The 20,589-nt window shown below is 43.9% G+C and overlaps 1 protein-coding gene across 1 annotated transcript in view; it reads left to right on the top strand.

The window, feature by feature from the left end:
* Positions 1-16,432, top strand: part of LOC141085328 (sialic acid-binding Ig-like lectin 13) — a 123,144-nt gene extending 106,712 nt beyond the window's left edge. The window contains exon 11 of the mRNA XM_073570614.1: positions 15,663-16,432. Coding sequence (XP_073426715.1) covers positions 15,663-15,839 — 177 coding nt within the window. The 3' untranslated portion in view covers positions 15,840-16,432. The remainder of the gene's footprint in view (positions 1-15,662) is intronic.
* The last annotated feature ends 4,157 nt before the right edge of the window (positions 16,433-20,589 follow it).

The raw sequence follows: 20,589 nt of genomic DNA, 5'->3' as shown, positions 1-20,589 counted from the left end.
CAACACGTGTGAAAAACAAGGCCCACCTAGCCTATCTAGGATTCAAGTGTTTGGCCGACTCAAGGTAAATCAAATTCTTGCGGTCAGTGAGGACCACGACTTGATGTCTAGCTCCCTCCAACCAATGTCTCCACTCCTCAAATGCCCATTTCATGGCTAACAGTTCCCGATTCCCCACATCATAGTTGCGTTCAGATGGGGAGAACTTTCGGGAAAAGAAAGCACAGGGATTCATTTTAGATGTTACCAGATCTTTTTGGGACAAAACAGCTCCTGCACCAATCTCAGAAGCCTCCACCTCTACCTGAAATGGGAGTGAGACATCAGGTTGCCGCAAAACTGGAGCAGAAGTGAACCTCCGCTTCAGCTCCTGAAAGGAAGAAACAGCCTCTGGAGACCAATTCAGCACATCAGCACCCTTCTTAGTCAAATCAGTCAATGGTTTGGCAATACCAGAAAAATTAGCTATAAATTTATATAAAAATTATCAAAACCAAAAAACTTCTGGAGGGCCTTCAAAGAAGTGGGCTGAACCCAATTTAAATGGCCTGTACCTTGGCCGGGTCCATTTCAATAGTTGACGGAGACAAAATAAATCCCAAAAATGAAATCCTCTGTACACCAAAAAGGCATTTCGATCCCTTAACATACAGGGAATTTTCCCTCAAAATCCGGAACACAGTCCGAACATGTTCCACATGAGCATCCCAATCCCTGGAAAAGATCAAAATATCATCCAGATAGATGATCAAATAGTTATCCACAAAGTCCCGGAAAATATAATTCATGAAGCACTGGAAGACAGAAGGGGCATTAGTGAGCCCAAAAGGCATTACCAGGTACTCAAAATGTCCCTCCGGAGTATTAAACGCCGTCTTCCATTCATCCCCATACTTAATGCGAATAATATTATATGCCCCCCTGAGGTTAAGCTTGGTAAACCAGCAAGCACCTTTGACTCAGGAGAATAGATCTGAAATCAGGGGTAACGGATACTGATATCTAACAGTAATTTTGTTGAGGGAACGATAGTCAATACAAGGCCTTAATGAACCATCTTTCTTGGCCACGGAAAAAAACCCAGCACCCAAGGGTGAAGAGGATGGCCTAATATGACCCTTCTCCAACGACTCCTTAATATAAGATCGCATAACCTCGTGCTCGGGTACAGATAAATTGAAAAGTCGACCCTTGGGAAATTTACACCCAGGGCTCAGATCAATTGCACAGTCATAAGGCTGGTTTCACATTTGCGTTTTTTTTCGCGGTATTTTAGCGCTAAATAGTGCATGCGTTTTTTTTTCCTATACTTTGCATGGGATGCGCTTATGTGTACATACACATGCGTTTGTACGCGTTTTACCGCGCATGCGTTTTTTGCGGTATGCGCTCGGGCGCACAAAATGCATCCTGTTGCATTTTTTGGTGCGTCCGACTTGCCTCAAAAAAACGCATGCGCGCGCAATGCGTTTTTTTACAGCAAGACACCCATTATAGTCTATGGGTGGGCATTTGTGCGCATTGGCATGCTTATGTATGCGTTTTTTTGCACATGCGTTTTTTTTGTTAACCATGGAATTTAGGGGTTTGGGTTAGAGTTAGGGTTAGTTAAGGGGGTTTAGGGTTAGGGTTAGGGTCAGGGTCAGGATTAGGGTTAGGTTTAGGGTCAGGGTTAGGGTTAGTTAGGGTTTAGGGTTTGGGTTAGGGTTAAGTATGGTTTGGTTAAGGGTTAGGGTCAGGGTTAGGGATAGGGTTAGGGTTAGGGTCAGGGTTAGGGTTAGGGTTAGGGTTAGGGTCAGGGTTAGGGTTAGGGTTAGGTTTAGGGTCAGGGTTAGGGTTAGTTAGGGTTTAGGGTTTGGGTTAGGGTTAAGTATGGTTTGGTTAAGGGTTAGGGTCAGGGTTAGGGTTAGGGTTAGGGTCAGGGTTAGGGTTAGGGTTTGGGTTAGGGTTAAGTATGGTTTGGTTAAGGGTTAGGTTTAGGGTCAGGGTTAGGGTTAGTTAGGGTTTAGGGTTTGGGTTAGGGTTAAGTATGGTTTGGTTAAGGGTTAGGGTCAGGGTTAGGGTTAGGGTCAGGGTTAGGGTTAGGGTTAGGGTTAGGGTTAGTTAGGGTTTAGGGTTTGGGTTAGGGTTAAGTATGGTTTGGTTAAGGGTTAGGGTCAGGGTTAGGGTTAGGGTCAGGGTTAGGGTTAGGGTTAGGGTCAGGGTTAGGGTTAGTAAAGTCATGGTTTGGGTTAGTGTGAGGGGCCACCTAATGTTTGGAAAAAACGCAAATGAGGTAAAAACGCACTAAAAACGCATACAAACGCATAAAAATGCTGCGTTTTTTTCATGCATGCTCATAAAAATGCTTGAAAAAACGCAGCAGTTGTATGCTTTTGTATGCGTTTTTTCAATGCGTTTTTTTGCGGGAAAAACGCGCTGCAAAAAAAAGCAAGTGTGAAACCAGCCTAACTCCTATGAGGAGGCAAAGTCGCAGACTTATTCTCACTAAATACATCATAAAAATCAGCCAAATAGTCAGGAACATCATGGGACTGGGGAGAGGTGGAGAAAACAGGGGCGTCACTAAGAGCACACCGACAACCCCAACTCACCACAAACACAGATTTCCAATCCAAAACTGGATTATGGATTTGCAACCAGGGAAACCCCTGAACAATGGTATCATGCAAATTATGCAACACCAAAAATCTGCAATTTTCTTGATGGTCTGGGGTGACCCGCATTACCACCTGGGTCCAAAACTGAGGTTTATTCTTCACCAAAGGAGTAGCATCAATACCCCTCAAAGGGATAGGCGTCCGCAGAGGTGTCATAGGAAACCCACAACGTTTAGCAAAATCCAAGTCCATCAGGTACAGAGCCGCTCCTGAATCCACAAAAGCCTTAGCGGAAAATGTGGACAAGGAGCAGATCAGAGTAATTGCCAGAAGAAACATAGGTTGTACACCACCCACAGCAACTGTGTGTGCAAAACATTTCTCTCATTTAGGGCAGACAGAAATAATATGAGAGGCATCTCCACAGAAAAAACACAGCTTATTACGCCTTCTAAACTCCTGAAATTGCGCCCTAGACAAAACCCTATCACATTGCATAGGTTCAGACATTTGTTCAACAGGTGGCAACATTTCTCGTGTAATTTTACGTTCATGTAAACGGCAATCAACCTGAATGGCTAATGACATAGAATCGTCAAGACCAGAGGGAACAGGAAATCCCACCATAATATCTATTACGGTTTCTGACAAACCCTTCCGAAAGAGAACTGCCAAGGCACCATCATTCCAGGTAGTAAGGACCGCCCACTTTTGGAATTTTTGACAGTACAACTCTGCAGAATTCTGACCCTGGCTCAATGCCAACAGGGCTTTTCCAGCTGGATCAATAGCATTAGGTTCATCATACAACAACCCCAAGGCTTGAAAAAATGCGTCCACATTAGTTAGAATAGGATCATCAGGTGTCAAAGAAAACGCCCAATCCTGGGGATCGCCGCACAGCAAAGAGATGACAATTTTAACCTGCTGTGCAGAGCTCCCCAATGAGCTAGGCTTCAAGGCAAGAAATAATTTACAATTATTCTTAAAATTCAAAAATTTAGACCGTTCCCCAAAAAACACATCAGGAGTAGGGATCTTTGGTTCAGCAGCATGTGAATGAGCAAGATAGGCGGAAATTCCCTGCGCTTCAGCATTGAGCTGCTCCACACGATCAGACAATTGCTTAATCTCCATTAAGTAAAAATTCCTCCTACGGCCCCAGAAAAAAAGAGGAAAAAATATACATGAAAAAAAAAATTCTGACACTTTTTTTTTTTTTTTTTACAATTCTTTCCTGCTATTGAGTACCCTAGAATCTGCGGTATGGCTGGTGATTCTGTTATGAATGAGTCACCGGAGGAGGAAAAAACAAAAATGCAAGCTAAGTCCTGAAAACCGGAGAGGTTGGTAGCTAGCGGATTGCAGACCCCTGATCCTATTCACAACTACTAACAGTAGCCGTGGAGTGTGCCTACGGTGGTCCTAGACGCCTCGTCATGGCCGGAGAACTAAATAAGCCTAATGAAAGAAAGGGGAAATCTAAACTGCCCCAGAGCAGACCCCAAAGCAATAGACAGCCCCAACATGTATTGTCGGTGAAAACAGATGAAAACACAAACACAGACAGAAAGACAGGCAGAGCAAACGATGGGGCCCAACTAACTAGATAGGAAAGGACAGAAAAGATGCTGGCTGCAATCCGCAAAAACCCTACCAAAAATGTCCCAACACGTCTGATAGGAAAAATGGCCCTGAAGTCACTAGACTTCAAAATCCCTATATCAGCACTCCGATATATTCTGAAGACAGAGCAAAAGAGATTTAACCGATCAGGGACAAAAATGGAAATTCAGCAAAGGAACTGAACTGGAGGCCAGAGCTCAGAGCAGAGAAATCACCAGCAACCCTACAGGGCGTCGGCTGCCTTATATTCACTCAGAGATTCCGGATGTCCAATCACTATCCACCTGTTCAGGTGACAGTTCTCTCCCATCCAAATCAGTTTCACGACCTCCCTTCACCAGCAGAGGGAGTTCATCGGACATCAAAGGTGAATGAGAAAATGAGCTCACAACAGGGGGCTGTCTCTCCTTTGGGGTGTGCTTTAGGGCAGTTAGTTTTCCTCTTTTCCTGCTTTAGGCTTATCTTGTTCTCCAGTTGTGACGAGGCGTCTAGGACCACCGTAGGAACGCTCCACGACTGCTGCTAGTTGTGTGTTAGGATCAGGGGTCTGCAGTCTGCATAGTTACCAACCTCTTTGGTTTTCTGAGACTTACCTTGTATTGTTTTTATTTCCTCCTCGGCTACCCATTCATAACACTGCACCTCCAGTGTGAACAGGTCCAAACCTGTTCCTTCATACACCACACCTTACTACCAGTACCTGCATCTCCTGTGTGAACAGGTCTCTACCTATTCCATACACCACTCCTTCCAGCCTGTGTCCTTGTGTCTCAGCCATGCCCGCCTGCCAGTGTCTCAGCCGTGCCTGCCTGCCAGTGTCTCAACCATGCCCACCTGCCAGTGTCTCAGCTGTGCCTGTCTGCCAGAGTACCAGCCGTACCTGCCGTTCTCACAATAGTTTACATGATTCATTAATGACCTGTCCAGTATTCTAATTATTTAGTTTGTACCCATGGAGTAGTAGAAAATGTAATTTTGCATTGTTGTCTACATGAGTGATTTTCTTGAAACCTTTATGCACCACTATTATTGGTATTCTTTTCCTCTTGGTGTCCCTTGGACAGTATTTTGCTTTTTATTATTTGTTTAAATAGTGTTTTAATCTTACCTATTAATAAAGTATATTGATTTTATTACGTTTTGGGATCTCTTCTTATTTTCCTTAAGTACCTCATTACATGGGATTTTTGTGTTATTAAAAAAATAACTGAGTTGAGGTAATAACTGCAATAATTTGACTACTACATGTATGAACCTTCACATGCGCAATCAACATGCTTTAGTGCTTTAGCGTGGGAATCCCACTGTGCAAAAATGCAGACATCAACCACCATCATCAGCCATCCCATCAATCACATCTGCTGCTTCTTCCGCCTCCTCTGTTACCGTGCCAACTATTGAGACACAGGTCTTTACCCGATAAAGTCACGCTGACTGAGAGGCCGCCTTCAGCTGTAAAGGAAGAGCACATGCCTTTTATTTTGACTGATCTCAGAGAACGATCACACCACAAGTTTCTCAATCCACAGTAACATCTCCACCTGCACCTCTCTGATGGTCCAGCAGTTTGTCTGGTTCACCGTACTCCGCCCTATCACAGCACTGCAGCCAGCCCACGATTTCGTAGTTGTGGTCACGGAAAAGATTGTTTCCGCTTACATATGACAAAGCTAAGAGATTGAACTCCACCATCTCCAATTTGTTGGCCACGGAAATGCTGCCTTTCCACCTGGTGAATACCGACGGTTTCTGAAAGCTGATGGTCGACGCAGTCCCCTAGTGCCAATTACCCAGTTGTGCATTATTTTTCTAAGAAAGCTGTGCCTGCGCTCCACCAGCATGTAGCAGACAACATCCCCCATTCCTTGACAAAATCTCTGTCTGCCAGGGTGCATTTCACCACAGACACTTTGGCGAGTAAGCATGGCCAAGGGCTTTACATCTCATTGACTGGGCACTGGGTGACTCTGGTGGCTGTGGGGGCAGGCGCTGCTCCATAAGTCTTGGAATCCACATGGCTTGCACGCCAAACCTCTACATTTAATACTTCCTCCACTGCTTCTGTCTCCTCTATTTCCTCTAGGGCCTCCAGTTGTGTCCTCAACCTCTGCCTTCACGAGATACGCATTCCAACAGTGCATAGCGAACCCCCACCAACTTTGTACTGCACAGCCAGGGTTCACCGCAATCAGACAGTCTTAAAATTGATATGTCTTGGAAATTGCAGTCATACAGCTGAAGAGTTGTGGACAGCTCTCCAGGCTGAATTTGATCAATAGCTGTCTCTGCTGAACCTGCATCCTGGGAAGGCCATGTCCGATAATGGTGTGAACCTGGTGGCAGCCCTATGACGAGGCAAGCTCACACACAAGCCTTGCATGACTCATGCCATCAACATGGTGGTGCAGTGTTTTGTCAGCCACTATCCTGGTCTGGGTGATCTGCTCCAGAAAGCATGTAAGCTGTGTGCTCATTTCCACCATTTGCACCCCTCTGCTCATCAACTTGCATCGATACAGAGGTCTTTCTCCATGCCAGTTAACAGGTTGATGTGCCGACATGGTGGAATTCCACTCTGCACATGTTGCAGCGACTGTGGCAGCAGAAATGAGTCCTGATGCAGTATGTCATGTCGTATAGCCTGGGCCAATGCAGTACGAAGGTGGTGCATATCACGTTTACAGAGTGGGCACAGATTAAGGACCTCTGCACCCTTCTGCAGTTTTGAAATGGCTACTAAGATGCTTAGCACTGACAATGCGATCATCAGCATCCTTATTCTGGTCATTTATATGCTGGAGCAGACTTTGAATAGCCTGCAGGAGGAGATGGTGGTCCCATAAGAAGTGGAGGAAGCAGAGGAGGTTGTGGAAGGGATAACATTGTCTTGGAGTTCTAGACTGTCATCACACAGGCGAGGTTGTGGAAGGGATAACATTGTATTGAAGTTCAAGATTGTCATCACACATGCTGGTGCTAAGGGAGGGTGGAGTACTGCGACTGAGGGGGAGCTGGTGATGATAACAGACAAACTGTTATCGAAGGTGCAAGATCCGAGGAATAAATGAAGGAGGAAGAGGTGATGGGCGAGCAACTGTAGGATGAAGAAGATAATCATCCCCTCTCTGTTGTTTGAGACTGGCGGGAGGGGACAGAGGGAAAAAGCCTCATTGTTACCCAGCCACCAACACAGCATGGGCTCGGACTTCATGGTAGAGCCTGACATATGAGTGCCTTTGTAACAACCCTGCCAACATCGCTACATGGCTTCCCATCTCCAATCCCACACACCACTCCGGGCCATGCTGTGAGTTCTGTCCTCTGCCGGTTCCTTGCTGTGGGCCTCATGTGCTTGCTTGCTGCATGCTTCCTGGCTGTATGCTTAGGGTGGTGGAACCAGCACTTCCTGTGTCTTATAGAGACTGTGTGCACTCTCCTAAGTTGTCCCCAGCCAATTGACAAGAGGCATCAGGTACTTAAGGCATCCCCACCCATTGGAGGACGCCTGAGCAACAAACTCTTTCAAACTGTCTTTGGCTACTGAGTTGCCAGGTCCTGTTCTGCTATTTCTCTTGTTCCGCCTTCCAGGTGGCTGCATACCCTGGCCTGTACCTGTATCCTGTATCTTGTTTTCCACCTCCCTGAGGGCTGTACACTCAGGCCTGAATCCTCTGTAATGTACTTGCTCCGTGTCTGTCCTTGTCTGTACTGAGTCCTATACCTGTACCCGTACCTGACCCTAACTGAACTAAGTCGTATGCCAGGGTTTCTTTGTATCTTTGTCTGTAGCTTCCCTTCCCTGCTGTGTGTATCCTTGTGTTTATTCCATCTGCACTTTGCTCCGCAATTTGCGGCTCTGCTCTATGCTCCACAATTTGCTTAGCTATCACTCCGCACCTTGCGGTTCTGCTTTGCTCTTGCTCCATACCTTGTGGTTCTGCTTTGCTCTTGATCCGCATTCTGCGGTTCTGTTCTTTGCTCCACTTCCTGCAGTTCTGTTCTTTGCTCCGCATACGGCGGTTCTGCTCTTTGCTCTGCACCTTGTGGTTCTGCATTGCTCTCGCTCTGCACCTTGAAGTTCTGCTTTGGTCTTGCTCCGCACATTGCGGTTCTGCTTTGCTTTGCTCTCGCTCCGCATCTTGCGGTTCTGCTTTGCTCTCGCTCCGCACCTTGCGGTTCTGCTTTGCTCTCAATCCGCACCCTGCGGTGCTGCTCTGCTCCGCACCCTGCCGTCTTGCACTGCTCTGCACCTTTGTGGTTTTGCTCTGTTCTGCATCTTGTGGTTCTACTCTACTCCCGCTCCTTACACTACCGGTTCCTGTCCCTCCAGTCTGAACTAGTTCCTACCCGTTCCTACACACTACTCATACCTGTCTGTGTACTTGTCCTTCCTGAATCAGTTCCAGCTTCTCCAGTCAGAACAGGTCTCTACCTGCTCCCATATACCACACATACCTGCCCGTGTTCCTGTCCCTTTGGAGTCAGTTCCTGTCCCTTCTGTTCAAACCGTGCCTGCCTGCCAGAGCGCCAGCCATGTCCGCCTGCCTGCCAGAGTGCCAGCCGTGCCCGTCTGTCTGCCAGAGTGTCGGCCGTGCCCGCCAGAGTACCAGTCTTGCCTGTCTGTACTTGCCCGCACCTGTTATTTGTGTTTAGTCCCTCAGTATGATCAGCTGCCACAGCCAGACACCGCCCTGGAGTGGCACCTTGCAGCTCCCTGCCGTACAAGCCTGACCTCAACATCAGAGGCTCCAGTGAACACCAAGGTAGCTGCTTGTGACTTCCAGAGTTGTCTGGATTGTGGCACAGTGGGGCCACAATCCTTCACTCATGCCACCCAGTCAGGGCGCAAGCGTTACAGCCTTCTTGCTGCACTGATCTGCAACATGATCCCCGTATAGTTTTGATTAGTAGTAAAGCTGACTACTGGGTTGCCACTTTATTAGATCCACGTTATAAAATCAAATTTTGCCAGATGCTTCCCACCCGAAAAGGGACATGAGAATGCTGGTGTATCGAAATACGCTTTACACAACCTTAAGAGAGCTTTTCCCCAAGACAGCAGTAAAGCACACAGTTCACATCGCAGCTCTTGACTTCCAACCTCCGGCACGTCAATTTGTAAATGCCAAAACATAGCAGCAGCGGTGCAAGTGGAAGAAGCAATTTCTGTGAGTGCTTTGACACTTTTTTTAGACCAGCTCGTGCACCAGCACAACAGAGTCCAAGTCTTACACGTGGTGAACAAATGAAGAGGATGGTGCAGGAGTATCTAGAACTAAATATCAATACCATCACGGAGGAGTTGGACCCGTTCACATTTTGGTCTTCCAAAATGTATCAGTGGCCTGAGCTTGCATCACATGCCTTGGAGGTTTTATCGTACCCAGCAGCCAGCGTTCTCTCAGAAGGTGTCTTCAGCACTGCTGGTGGTGTCCTGATGGATAAACGCATATGGTTGTCCCCTGAAAGTGTTGACCGCTTAAGAATATTAAGATGTGAGGGGTGTGCCCAAACCACTTTTACAGGTGCGCTGGTTTTTTCCAGCAGATATGTTAACATTAAAGTTTTGAGGTTGACGTTATATGAGATCCAGTAAATGTATACTGAGATGACAAGTTAGAATGTGTGGTTAGATGTACTGTATGTGAAATATATTACCACAGTGTAACATTGCTGGACGGTTAATGACCAGACATGGGAATGAACACTAATTCATACATTATTGCTTTTAATTTTGTAAACCAGTGTAATAACAAAGTGTACTCCTGTTTATGGACAAGGGACATGTGTTTGTTCTTATGTATATTTTCAATAAACGAAGTAAAAAAAAAATGTTGACTGCCTAACTTTCATTAACTTGAACAAGTCATGGATCTCCAAGGACTTTTGCACCCCAATCGCAGACTGTACAGACTAGGTGATATTGCATTTTTTAGTGTGATGCATTAATGTCGCGTAACTGAACTCTGTGATAGCTTTAGTGTCGCTTCTGTGGCTGCTGCTGCTGTTAATACAAATTTGTGTAAATGTAAACAGTCATGGTGGGTCCACATCTGCTGTGTTAGGGCAGAGACACACTGCCGTATTTCTCGTGTGAGAATCGCATCGAACTGCACGGACTGGCCGATACCTCTCCTGACCTGAGCATGACAGCATGATGGATTACTATGCAGCTGTCAAGCTCAAGTCAGGAGAGCCGACAGCCAGTGTGAGTTTTACCATGTGATTCTCGCACGAGAAATATGGCAGTGTGTCTCTGCCTTTAGCTGTAGTGGAAGATGTGTCAGTCCCAATTATACTATTTTTATTCTCATGAAAGTTATTCCACTTTGGTGGTGTCAGGCCCTCATTTTTTAAAATGTGAATACTCCAAGTTGGGTGTCCTTCTGCTGGATTGGGTGCAGTGAAAGGTCTGTCGGTCCCTATTCTACTATTTCTACTGTGTTGAAATTGATGCTATTTGGTGGTGTATGCCAATAATTTTTGGAACTGTGAACACTTCTTGTTGAGTGTCCATCTGCTGGATTGGGTATAGAGAAAGACCTGTTGGTCCTTGTAATGCAAGTGCTAGGCATTTGCATGCAACCTCCACCAGGGGGCACACGTAAGGGGAAAAAGGTAGCACTCACCGTGTAGCACCACAGTGTAGCAGCGCAGGGCACCACTAGGAGGCGGCAGAGTAGTCAGACAGGCCGGTCAGCAACAAACAGGAAAACAAAGTACCAGAGGTCACAGCAATGCACGTTGTCAGAGACAAGCCAGTAATCATAACCAGACGGGAGCACGGTATCCGAAACGTGAGACAGAAGACTTAGTCGGGGTACAAGCCAGTGAGTCAAAGCCAGTCGGGAAGCGGAGTAAGAAAGACAGAAAGCAGGAGGTGGGGTTCAGAATTCAAGCCGAGTCATACACTGTAAGGAAACCACCAAACACACACTAAGTCAGGGATAGGGAACGGGTCAGACACAAATATGGGAAGTCAGAGGCAGAAGGATCACTAGGGTATACGGGTCAGCTGATCAAGCCAGAGACTAGAACTATCACATACAAATTGCTACCAGGAATGGCAGCAATAAATAGTCATCCATGAACCAAAGAGAGGCAGGAAAAGTTAACCCCACTATAACCAGGCCAGGGAGCGAAAAGCAGGAAGCAAACCCGACCTGCATCATGACAGTCCCTATTAGACTATTTCTATTGTGGTGAAATTGATGACTTCTGTGGTGTAAGGCCCTCATTTCTTTAAATGTGACACCTTGTAGGGTGTTCATCTGCTGGATTCGGTGTTGAGAAAGACTATTTCTACTGTGGTGAAATTGATGCCACTTCTGTGGTGTAAGGCCCTCTTTAACCTTCGTCCGGCTGAGTAGGTACAATTGTACCTATTCCGTTTTAAAATTGCAATAACTTTTTACGAAAAGCCGTAGAGGGCTGAAATTTCGTGACATCTCTGCAGTTTTGGTCCAGAATATATTGGCCAAATTTCAATAAAATATCTCCACCCCCTTCCGAGATAAGGGGTCGAGATATTTTTGCATCCATAACAAGCTGCATAGGTACAAATGTACCCTCATATATTTTGAATGAAGATAATGCAAGGAAAAAAGAATAAATTTTTTTTTAATGATAATGCTATTTTATTATTATAAACAAGTAATAAAACTGTTCATTTACATTATAAAAGAAAATGTAAGAAAAGATTTTCTTCGCAAGTAATGCATGTTGTCTTTGCTACCGAGTGTTCATCGCAAATGGGTTTCACAAAAACCACACAAGACTTTCTAGTCTTACGTTGTTTTCGCCTCAGGTCTCGGCAGACATAGCAACTACCAACAACAGGTGAGGGTCCACGACTACCATGAGGTATTTGAGGGCCAGCTGCTGCTTGCGATGCTGCCAGAATGCATCGTCCAAGCACCATTTCTACTGCACCTCGAAGAAAATGGTTTCTCATCATCATTCGGTTTGTACTACGATCTTCAATTGCAGGCATGCACAGCTGATTTGCGAGATCTTTCAGGAACTTTCTTTGTTGATCCTTTGTCCTGAAGCTTGGATTGTGTTCTCTGTAGATGATGTAGGATGCAAACCCAGTGACTACAATCATATGGTATTGTAACAAAATGCCAGAGGCCAATGTAATGTTCGGCATTTCACAGTGTACTCTCCCAACATTTTATCCATAACATCAACTCCGCCTTTTGTTTTGCTGTAGTATTTTATTATCTCTGGCTTGGCTGCTAGTGTCTCTTCAACTTCTCCCGTCATGTGCATAGATAGAAGCACGACTGATTTGTTCTTCTTTGGTACATATGAACAGACTGTTGCATCATGATTGTAAGCAAAATTTGTCGAGTTTACAGGCCTTTCTTTGGCAGGCTGCATGTTGCTAGGTAGGAACCTTTTGTTTTTTCTCACTGTACCAACTAGTGTCATGTTCCAGGAGTTCAATACCTTAGCTAGTTCCATGGTTGTAAAGAAGTTATCGGTGGTGACATTTCTTCCAGAGCCTTTATACGAGCTCACTAGGTCCAATACTGTTCGTTCACCAATGTTTACTTGTCAAGGACCATCAGTTGGTTTCCCAGTGTAGAGCTGACCTTGTAATGGGTAGGCGTTTGATGAGTCACAAGCCCAGAAAATCTTTATGCCATATTTAGCTGGTTTTGAAGGTATATACTGGGTAAATTTAGTATGGCCTCTAAATGGAAATAATTGCTCGTTGACGGTGATATAATTATATGGCTTGTAGGCTCTCTTCAGATTTCTGTTCAGCATTGTCCAGATGTCCCATATTGGTGCAGCTATATCTGTTTGCACACGTTCTGCACGTGTATTTTCGTTGTCAAATCTGATAAATCTGAGTATCATCTTGAAGCGGTCATGAGACATGGCTGCACGTATAAGAGGCAGAGCATCAACATTCCACATTTCCTCCTAATTCTCTTTGTTGTCTCTGTGCACACCAGCAGCAATCAGTATGCCCAAAAATGCATGGAGTTCAGTTTCAGTAAATTGCTTGAATGTTTTTTGTGGTGGCCGTTCAGAAGAATCTGGAAAACGTTGTACCAGTTCGTTGTTGTAAGCATCACAAACTCTCTTGGCCTTTCGATTCGTTTCTCGTAATATGATGTCACACATCTCGGGAGTCATGATTGACTTGACTATCTCTTTTGCTGTATACAGGTTGCTGATTGCTGCAGGGCCACCTCTTTGTCGCAGGACATTACGAGATTTTGTTTGTGCATTTGGCAGTGGATAACTACACCATTGAATTTTATCCTTAGCAGTCCAAATGTCGCCTGCACTTTGAGGCACAGACTCATCCTCAACACTTTTGTCGGAGTCATATTCTTTTTCCTGCTCTATGACCATTTCTTGTTCAATGTCTGAATCTTCTTCAGTAACATCCACTTGTGGTACATAGTTTTCATCATCAGATGCAACATATGGTTCTTCCTCATGCTCAGAATCAGATTCTTCTATCATTCGCATTATTTCATCAGACGTAAATCTGTAAATATGAAAAAATGAAAATTAAATAATTTTCCGAAATACTACACAATACTACATTATTGGCTTTTCACAAAATGATACTAACCTGCAAACACGTTTTCTTGGATTATGACGGAAACTAGATCCAGCATCACTATCACTCATGATGAATTTTGGCTTCGTAATTTAGTTCAGTAACACGTGGCAAGTAGAATGAAACTCGATTCTAAAGTGCAGATAAAAAAGTAAATTATTTCTAGTGATAATTATTTATAAATGTCATTTATATATTATGTAAACCGTATACGGTTTCAGACTTTTCATTCCATCTTCGACTGTTTTTTCGACCAATAGGAAAATTGTAACAGAGCCACCATCTTTATTTTGTGCTGAATATAAGTAAAACATCGCAAAACAATATGTAGATACTAATTATTAGCCATTTTTCGTATAAAAATCATACCCATAGTGATAAGTTTCATACAAAATATATGTAAGCCAAGTCCAGGCTCAAAGACAATTTCTGACTGTTCTGTCCCCACATAAGGCGAATGAAGGTATAACTGGCTGTTAGATGCTGTGAGACTTTCCTACCTTCATATCCAAGAAATTGAAGACTTCACAAGCCTAGAAATGTGTGTGCTCACAGCAATGAGATGAACAGCAAAATGGCTACTGAGAGGAGGGAGGCAGGAAGAGAAGTAGAAGCCACTCCCAGTTTGAATCAACTTAATTGACAGCAACATAAGTGAGCAGTAACAACACTGGCCAATAAATATCAGCATAACATTTGTAGCTGAATGAACTTTAGTTTCTGAAACCAAGTAAAGGAGAAAGTCTTCCCACAGTGGAGGTATATATGAAGGTACAATTGTACCTCTGCAGCCTGTTAACGTTGTAAAATTATGCAGCCTGACGAAGGTTAAATGTGAACACTCCTGGTAGGTTGTCCATCTGCTGGATTGGGTGTAGTCAAAGACCTGTCGGTCCCTATTTCTACTGTGGTGAAATTGATGACACTTTGGTGATGTCTGCCAATAATTTTTGAAACGTGACCACTCCTGGTTTGGTGTCCATCTGCTGGACTGGGTGTAATGAAAAATCTAACGGTCTCTATTATACTATTTCTACTGTGGTGAAATTGATGCCACTTTTGTGGTGTCTGTCAATAATTTTTGGTAATGTGAACTCTCCTGGTTAGGTCTCCTTCATGTATGTTTCCTGTAGCAGTAGTTCTCCAAGACCGTCACACCCCCACCACCTTGGACTCAACAACCAATCATTTTTCTGACAATGGTAGTCTACAAAATGGATATTTGTGTCACCTGAGTATGGCTCAACATGAAAGCAGGTAGAGGTGTTGCATGTGTTATCAGGTCTCCCAGCAAAGGGGCCTTACACCGATCCCTCACCCACCTTGTCTTATTGTGACGTTCTTTGGAAAGCTGTAAATGCTGTCCCAGACCCCGATACTGCATGCCTGGCTGATTGCTGAATTGAGGCCACTTTCCTGGTGTCTGTCCTTCAGTTGATGTGCTTTGGCAGCATTTGGGGCCATTCTAAGGTGTTGTGCATGCGTTTGTTTTTGCCTCCCATTGACGTGAATGGTGTTCAGTTATGTTCGGAGAATATTCGACTAATTAATCTATGAATATTGCAAATTCGGTGAACGTAATCCAAATTGAATATTGAAATATTCGCTCATCTCTAGTTATGTGGTTTTGATTCTGATAGGGGATACAAATTATTATTAATATACTCATCATACTGTTCCTTCACCCTAAGGAAGAGATGTTCCCAGTGCTAACATTCATAATGTCCTAAAGTCCTCATAGAATCTTAAAGTGATTTTACTGTTCTTATACTGGAACCATATCAATGATAGATGTTGAATGGACAGGCTTACGACTGATTTTTAATTATATCTTGTTTTTATTGTAGGGAAACCAAACCCAAGAGAAAGCAATCAACTCAGTCATTTCAGAACCAGAGCACAACAACACCTCCGAATATATAAATGTTGATGACATACATTATGCCTTCATTGATTTTTCAAAGCTGAAACCTACAAATGCTCCAAAAAACATTGAAATTGAATATGCACAAATTAAAAAGTAGCTTTTACACAAGAGACAATACCAAAAACTGAGGGGCCATCTACACAAACAGTAAATTGGCCTCAACTAATTTGGTGATACATTTAAGCTGATCTGTTTGAAACTAATTGTGATGTCACAGCAGCTTATCTAAGATCTACAGTCGCGATGTCACAATATGTCACTGGGCCAAAACTTGTGATGTCACACAATCCTACATTTTGGAAGGAGACTTTTGGTTTCCCAGGAACTTAACTGATGGAAATATTGATGATGTCACAGCACATTACCTGTCTGAAATCCACTTGTGATGTCACAGCTGTTTACATAACGCATTTGCGATGTCATAAAGGTTTATCTAAAAAGCATTAACCCCTTAAGGACCAAACCACTTTGTAGGTTAATGACCAGCCCTTAATTATGAAATCGGAACACTGTCACTTTATATGGTTATAACTCTGCAATGCGTCAATGGATCCTGCTGATTCTGAGATTGTATTTTTCATGATATAATGTAATTCATGTTAGTGGTAAAATTTCTTCAATATGACTTGCGTTTATTTCTAAAAATAATGGAAATTTGTCAAAAATTTTGAAAATTTTGCAACTTCTAAACATTTAATTTTTGTACCCTTAAATTGGAGTTATGTCACACAAAATAGTCAATAAATAACATTTCCCACATGTCAACTTTACATCAGCACAATTTTCAAAACTTATTTTTGCTAGGACGTTATAAGGGTTAAAAGTTGACCAGCGATTTGTCATTTTTCCAACAAAATTTACAAAATCATATTTTTTATGGACCACATCACATTTGAAGTGAGTTTGGGGGGTTGATATAACAGAAAATACCCAAAAGTACCACCATTCTAAAAACTGCACCGCTCAAGGTGTTCAAAACCACATTCAAGAAGTTTATTAACCCTTTAGGTACTTCACAAGAACTGAAGCAATGTGGAGGGAAAAAATGAACATTTAACTTTTTTCCCCCAAATTTTACTTCGGACACAATTTTTTTTTATTTTGTCAAGGGTATCAGGAGAAAATGAACCAAAATATTTGTTGTGCAATTTCTCCTGAGTACACCGATACCCCATGTATGGAGGAAGACTAATCTTTAGGCGCACAGCAGTGCTCAGAAGAGAACGAGCATCATTTGAGGTTTTGAAAGTCAAATTGGCTGGAATCGAGAGCAAACGCCATGTCGCGTTTGGAGAGCCCCTGATGAACCTCCCATAAGTGACCCCATTTTGAAAACTATACCCCCCAAGGAACTTATCTAAATGTGTGGTGAACACTTTCAACCCCCAAGGGTTTCACAGAAGATTATAACGTACAGCCGTAAAATTAAAAAATCATATTTTTTCCACAAAAATGATCTTTTCACCCCCAATTTTTATTTTCCCAAGAGTAACAGGACCCCAAAAGTTATTGTGCAATTTGTCCTGAGTACACTGATACCCCATATGTGGGGGTAAACCACTATTTGGGTGCATGGCAGAGCTCGGAAGGGAAGGAGCGCCGTTTGACCTTTTCAAAGCAAAATTGGCTGGAATTGAGATCAGATGCCATGTCGTGTTAGGAGAGGTCCTGATGTGCCTAAACAGTGGAAACCCCCACAAGTGACACAATTTTGGAAACTAGATCCCCCCAAGGAACCAATCTAGATGTGTGGTGAGCACTTTGAACCCCCAAGGGCTTCACAGAAGTTGATAACATAAAGCCGTAAAATTAAAAAATCATATTTTTTTCCACAAAAATTATATTTTTGCCCTCAAATTTTTATTTTTACAAGGGTAACAGGAGAGATAGGACCCCAAAAGTTGTTTATAAATTTATCCTGAGTATACTGATACCCCATATATGGGGTGGAACCATTGTTTGGGCGCATGGCAGCGCTTGGAAGGGAAGGAGCGACATTTCGGAATACAGACTTTGCTGGAATGGTCTGCGGGTGTCTTGTTGAGAGTGAAGGCCCCTGATGTGCCTGAGCAGTAGAAATCCCCCACAACTGACCCCATTTTGTAAACTAGACCCCAAGGAGCTTATCTAGATGTGTGGTGAGCACTTTGAACCCCCAATTGCTTCACAGAAGTTTATAACGTAGAGTCGTGAAAATAAAAAAATCATTTTTTTTTTCACAAAAATGATCTTTTTGCTCCCAAATTTTTATTTTTCCAAGGGTAACAGGAGAAATTAGACCCCAAAAGTTGTTGTGCAATTTGTCCTGAGTATGCTGTTACCCCATATGTGGGGGTAAACCACTGTGATCTCCTTACTACGATCTTTGGGAGGCAGAATGAACATATTCACAAAAGGTGAAGAACTGGCTTTATTTTTTTACGCCGTTACTCATGCAGTATTAGTGATTAGTAGTGATGAGCGAATGTGCTCAGCACTACTCGTTACTCGCCTGAGTATCACCGTACTCGGTGTACTCGGCGAGCACCGAGCATTTCCGGGATTACTCGGCAGGAACTCGGGTCTCCATCCAGTTTTTTGGCGGACTTTACAAACCCAATCACGATGCAGGGATTGTCTGCCAAGCAATGAAACACCACAGCCATCTTTGTTGTGGTCATGAAGTGATTGGCTGGCCGCACAGCATCATTAGGGGTATAAGAGATGGACGCTGCCCTGCTCGGTGCATTCAGCTCTGGATTTAGATAGTGTAGGGAGAGCTGCTGCCGAGATAGGGTCAGAATTGGGGATTTATTAGTCAGTGTGGAGTCTGCCATGTTAAACTACTCAAATCCAGCTAAACCAACAGTCCTTCTGGGTCGCCCTCCCAGGGCTGTTGGGTACTCGGTACCGGGCCGGTGTCAGGGGGATGTGTCACGGTGGCGGTGACCCGGTCCGTGGCCCTGGGCACCCAATGAAATGGTGGTTTGTGTTATAGTTTATATGGAATAGTTTGTGATGCCACCCGTGGTGTTTGGCAAGTATGGTATTAGGCCAACGCTGCATACAGATCCACTGGGACTGATGGTGTGGTGCAGCCAAGATGGTGTAGCTCCCCACAGGTGGAGCTGTAGTCCCAGGGCAGTGTAGATGCGCTATTAGAGGAGAGGTATCGTCAGTGTGGATGTTGATGCCCAGATGTAGCGGTGCCGAAGATGTAGCGTACGAATGAATGGAGGACACCAAGCTTGCAGTTTCAATGCTTTACTCACAGTTCTTGGTACACACTGGTGCCTGCCTCTGTGCCGTGTCCTCCGGGGATGAGACTCAATCAACCTCCCGGGCAAGTCAGGGCTCTCCTCTCCAACGCTCCGCCAACATGTACCTATCCTGAACGACTCCTCCAATGCGCCTTTAAGTGAGAAGCACTCCAGTACTTAGTTACCCTGGAATGCCTCTCTTCAGATGTTCCTAGAACTCTACTTGTATGACAGACAACTGTAGCCTGCTCGGGGACCTCCTGGATCCCGGTTCTCCATCAGTTTGAGGTTGTGTCCCAAGTCTTTGATGGGAGTAGTGCATTTACAGCCAACTACTCCACCGGTGTCTGCTGCAGAACCATAAGTGTCCATACAACCTCGGGGACCAGGCCCCAGCCTTGCGCTGAGAAGGCAGGGTTCTTCTCTCAACCCACATCTACTCTCTGTTCTCGTCTCCTTTCGTTCCGTACTTGTCTTTCTCTCTCTTATGGAAACTTAAGTTACAGTTCTACGTCTTTCTCCTCTTCCCTTCCCGTGCCAGCTGGCTCAAATCACTGAGGCAGCTGCAGCACTCCTTCCTCCAACCCTTCTTCCAGGGATCATCACTCCTGTCTGAGTGACTTCCTTCCTGACTGACCTTCTGTCAGACTGACCTCATCGGTCCTTCTGACCGACTGACCTGTAATTCTACACTTTCCCACTCTTTAATACTAACTCCACTCACCTCCCAGTACATCTCGTGTTACGAAGCAAGGACCCACCAGAGGTACTCCTAATAAATAGGAGGAAGCGTCACCTCAATGTGAATGTGCTAAACTACCCTGTGTGTGGGATGCAGGTGTTGAGGTGTGGAAAGGAGTTCCCAACTTACCAGGATGGTGGGGCACTACACCTTAGGAGAAGGTGCAGTACCTCTGTGGCGACTGAGCCTCAGGGGCGCCACATTCCCCCCCCGCTAAACACAGCACGTCCGCGGGCTGCAAGGTAAACAGAGTTAACAGCAAAGAAACATACAAAAAATTTATAATGCATAACAAACTTTTCTTATACTTGGTGAATGTTTTTCCCAGCAATATGCGCTCCTGAAGGATGATGATGGAACTTGATATTTAGATTCAAGGATGATTTTTATTTTTAATTCAAAATAGAATACAACCGGTTTCGACTGCTAAGAGTCTTCCTCAGGTATAATGTCAAGAATATAAATGGATCTGTCTGAACACATTTTATAGCAGATCTCCCTGCATGTGGTTTTGGGTGGGGGCTGAAAGGTCTGCTTTTCAGACACACCCAGATACTCAGATATGCAGGATTTTGCACTCTGAGGAATCAAACAAAACCCATATACCAAATAAATGTTACACAAAAAGTTTCACACAAAAAATTTTTCACATAAAAAACAATTAAAAAGTATATATATAAAAATATTCCAAACTTTTCACACAAAATTTTTTTTTTCCCTTTTTCTAAAAACACTATAAATAATATTATGTGTAAAATTTCTTTAAAATGTTATTAAACATACTGAAGTGTGATTTGATACAAAAATAAAAAATCCTACAAACATGTACATTATAGCAAAATTTAAAACTCTTCCTTAAAACTCTT

The sequence above is a fragment of the Dendrobates tinctorius genome, unplaced genomic scaffold (genome assembly GCF_039654945.1).
Source record: "Dendrobates tinctorius isolate UK_male_01 unplaced genomic scaffold, ASM3965494v1 ptg000028l, whole genome shotgun sequence".
Lineage (NCBI taxonomy): Eukaryota > Metazoa > Chordata > Amphibia > Anura > Dendrobatidae > Dendrobates > Dendrobates tinctorius.
Note: the sequence above shows the minus strand (reverse complement) of the source record. Positions and strands in the feature narration are given on the sequence as shown.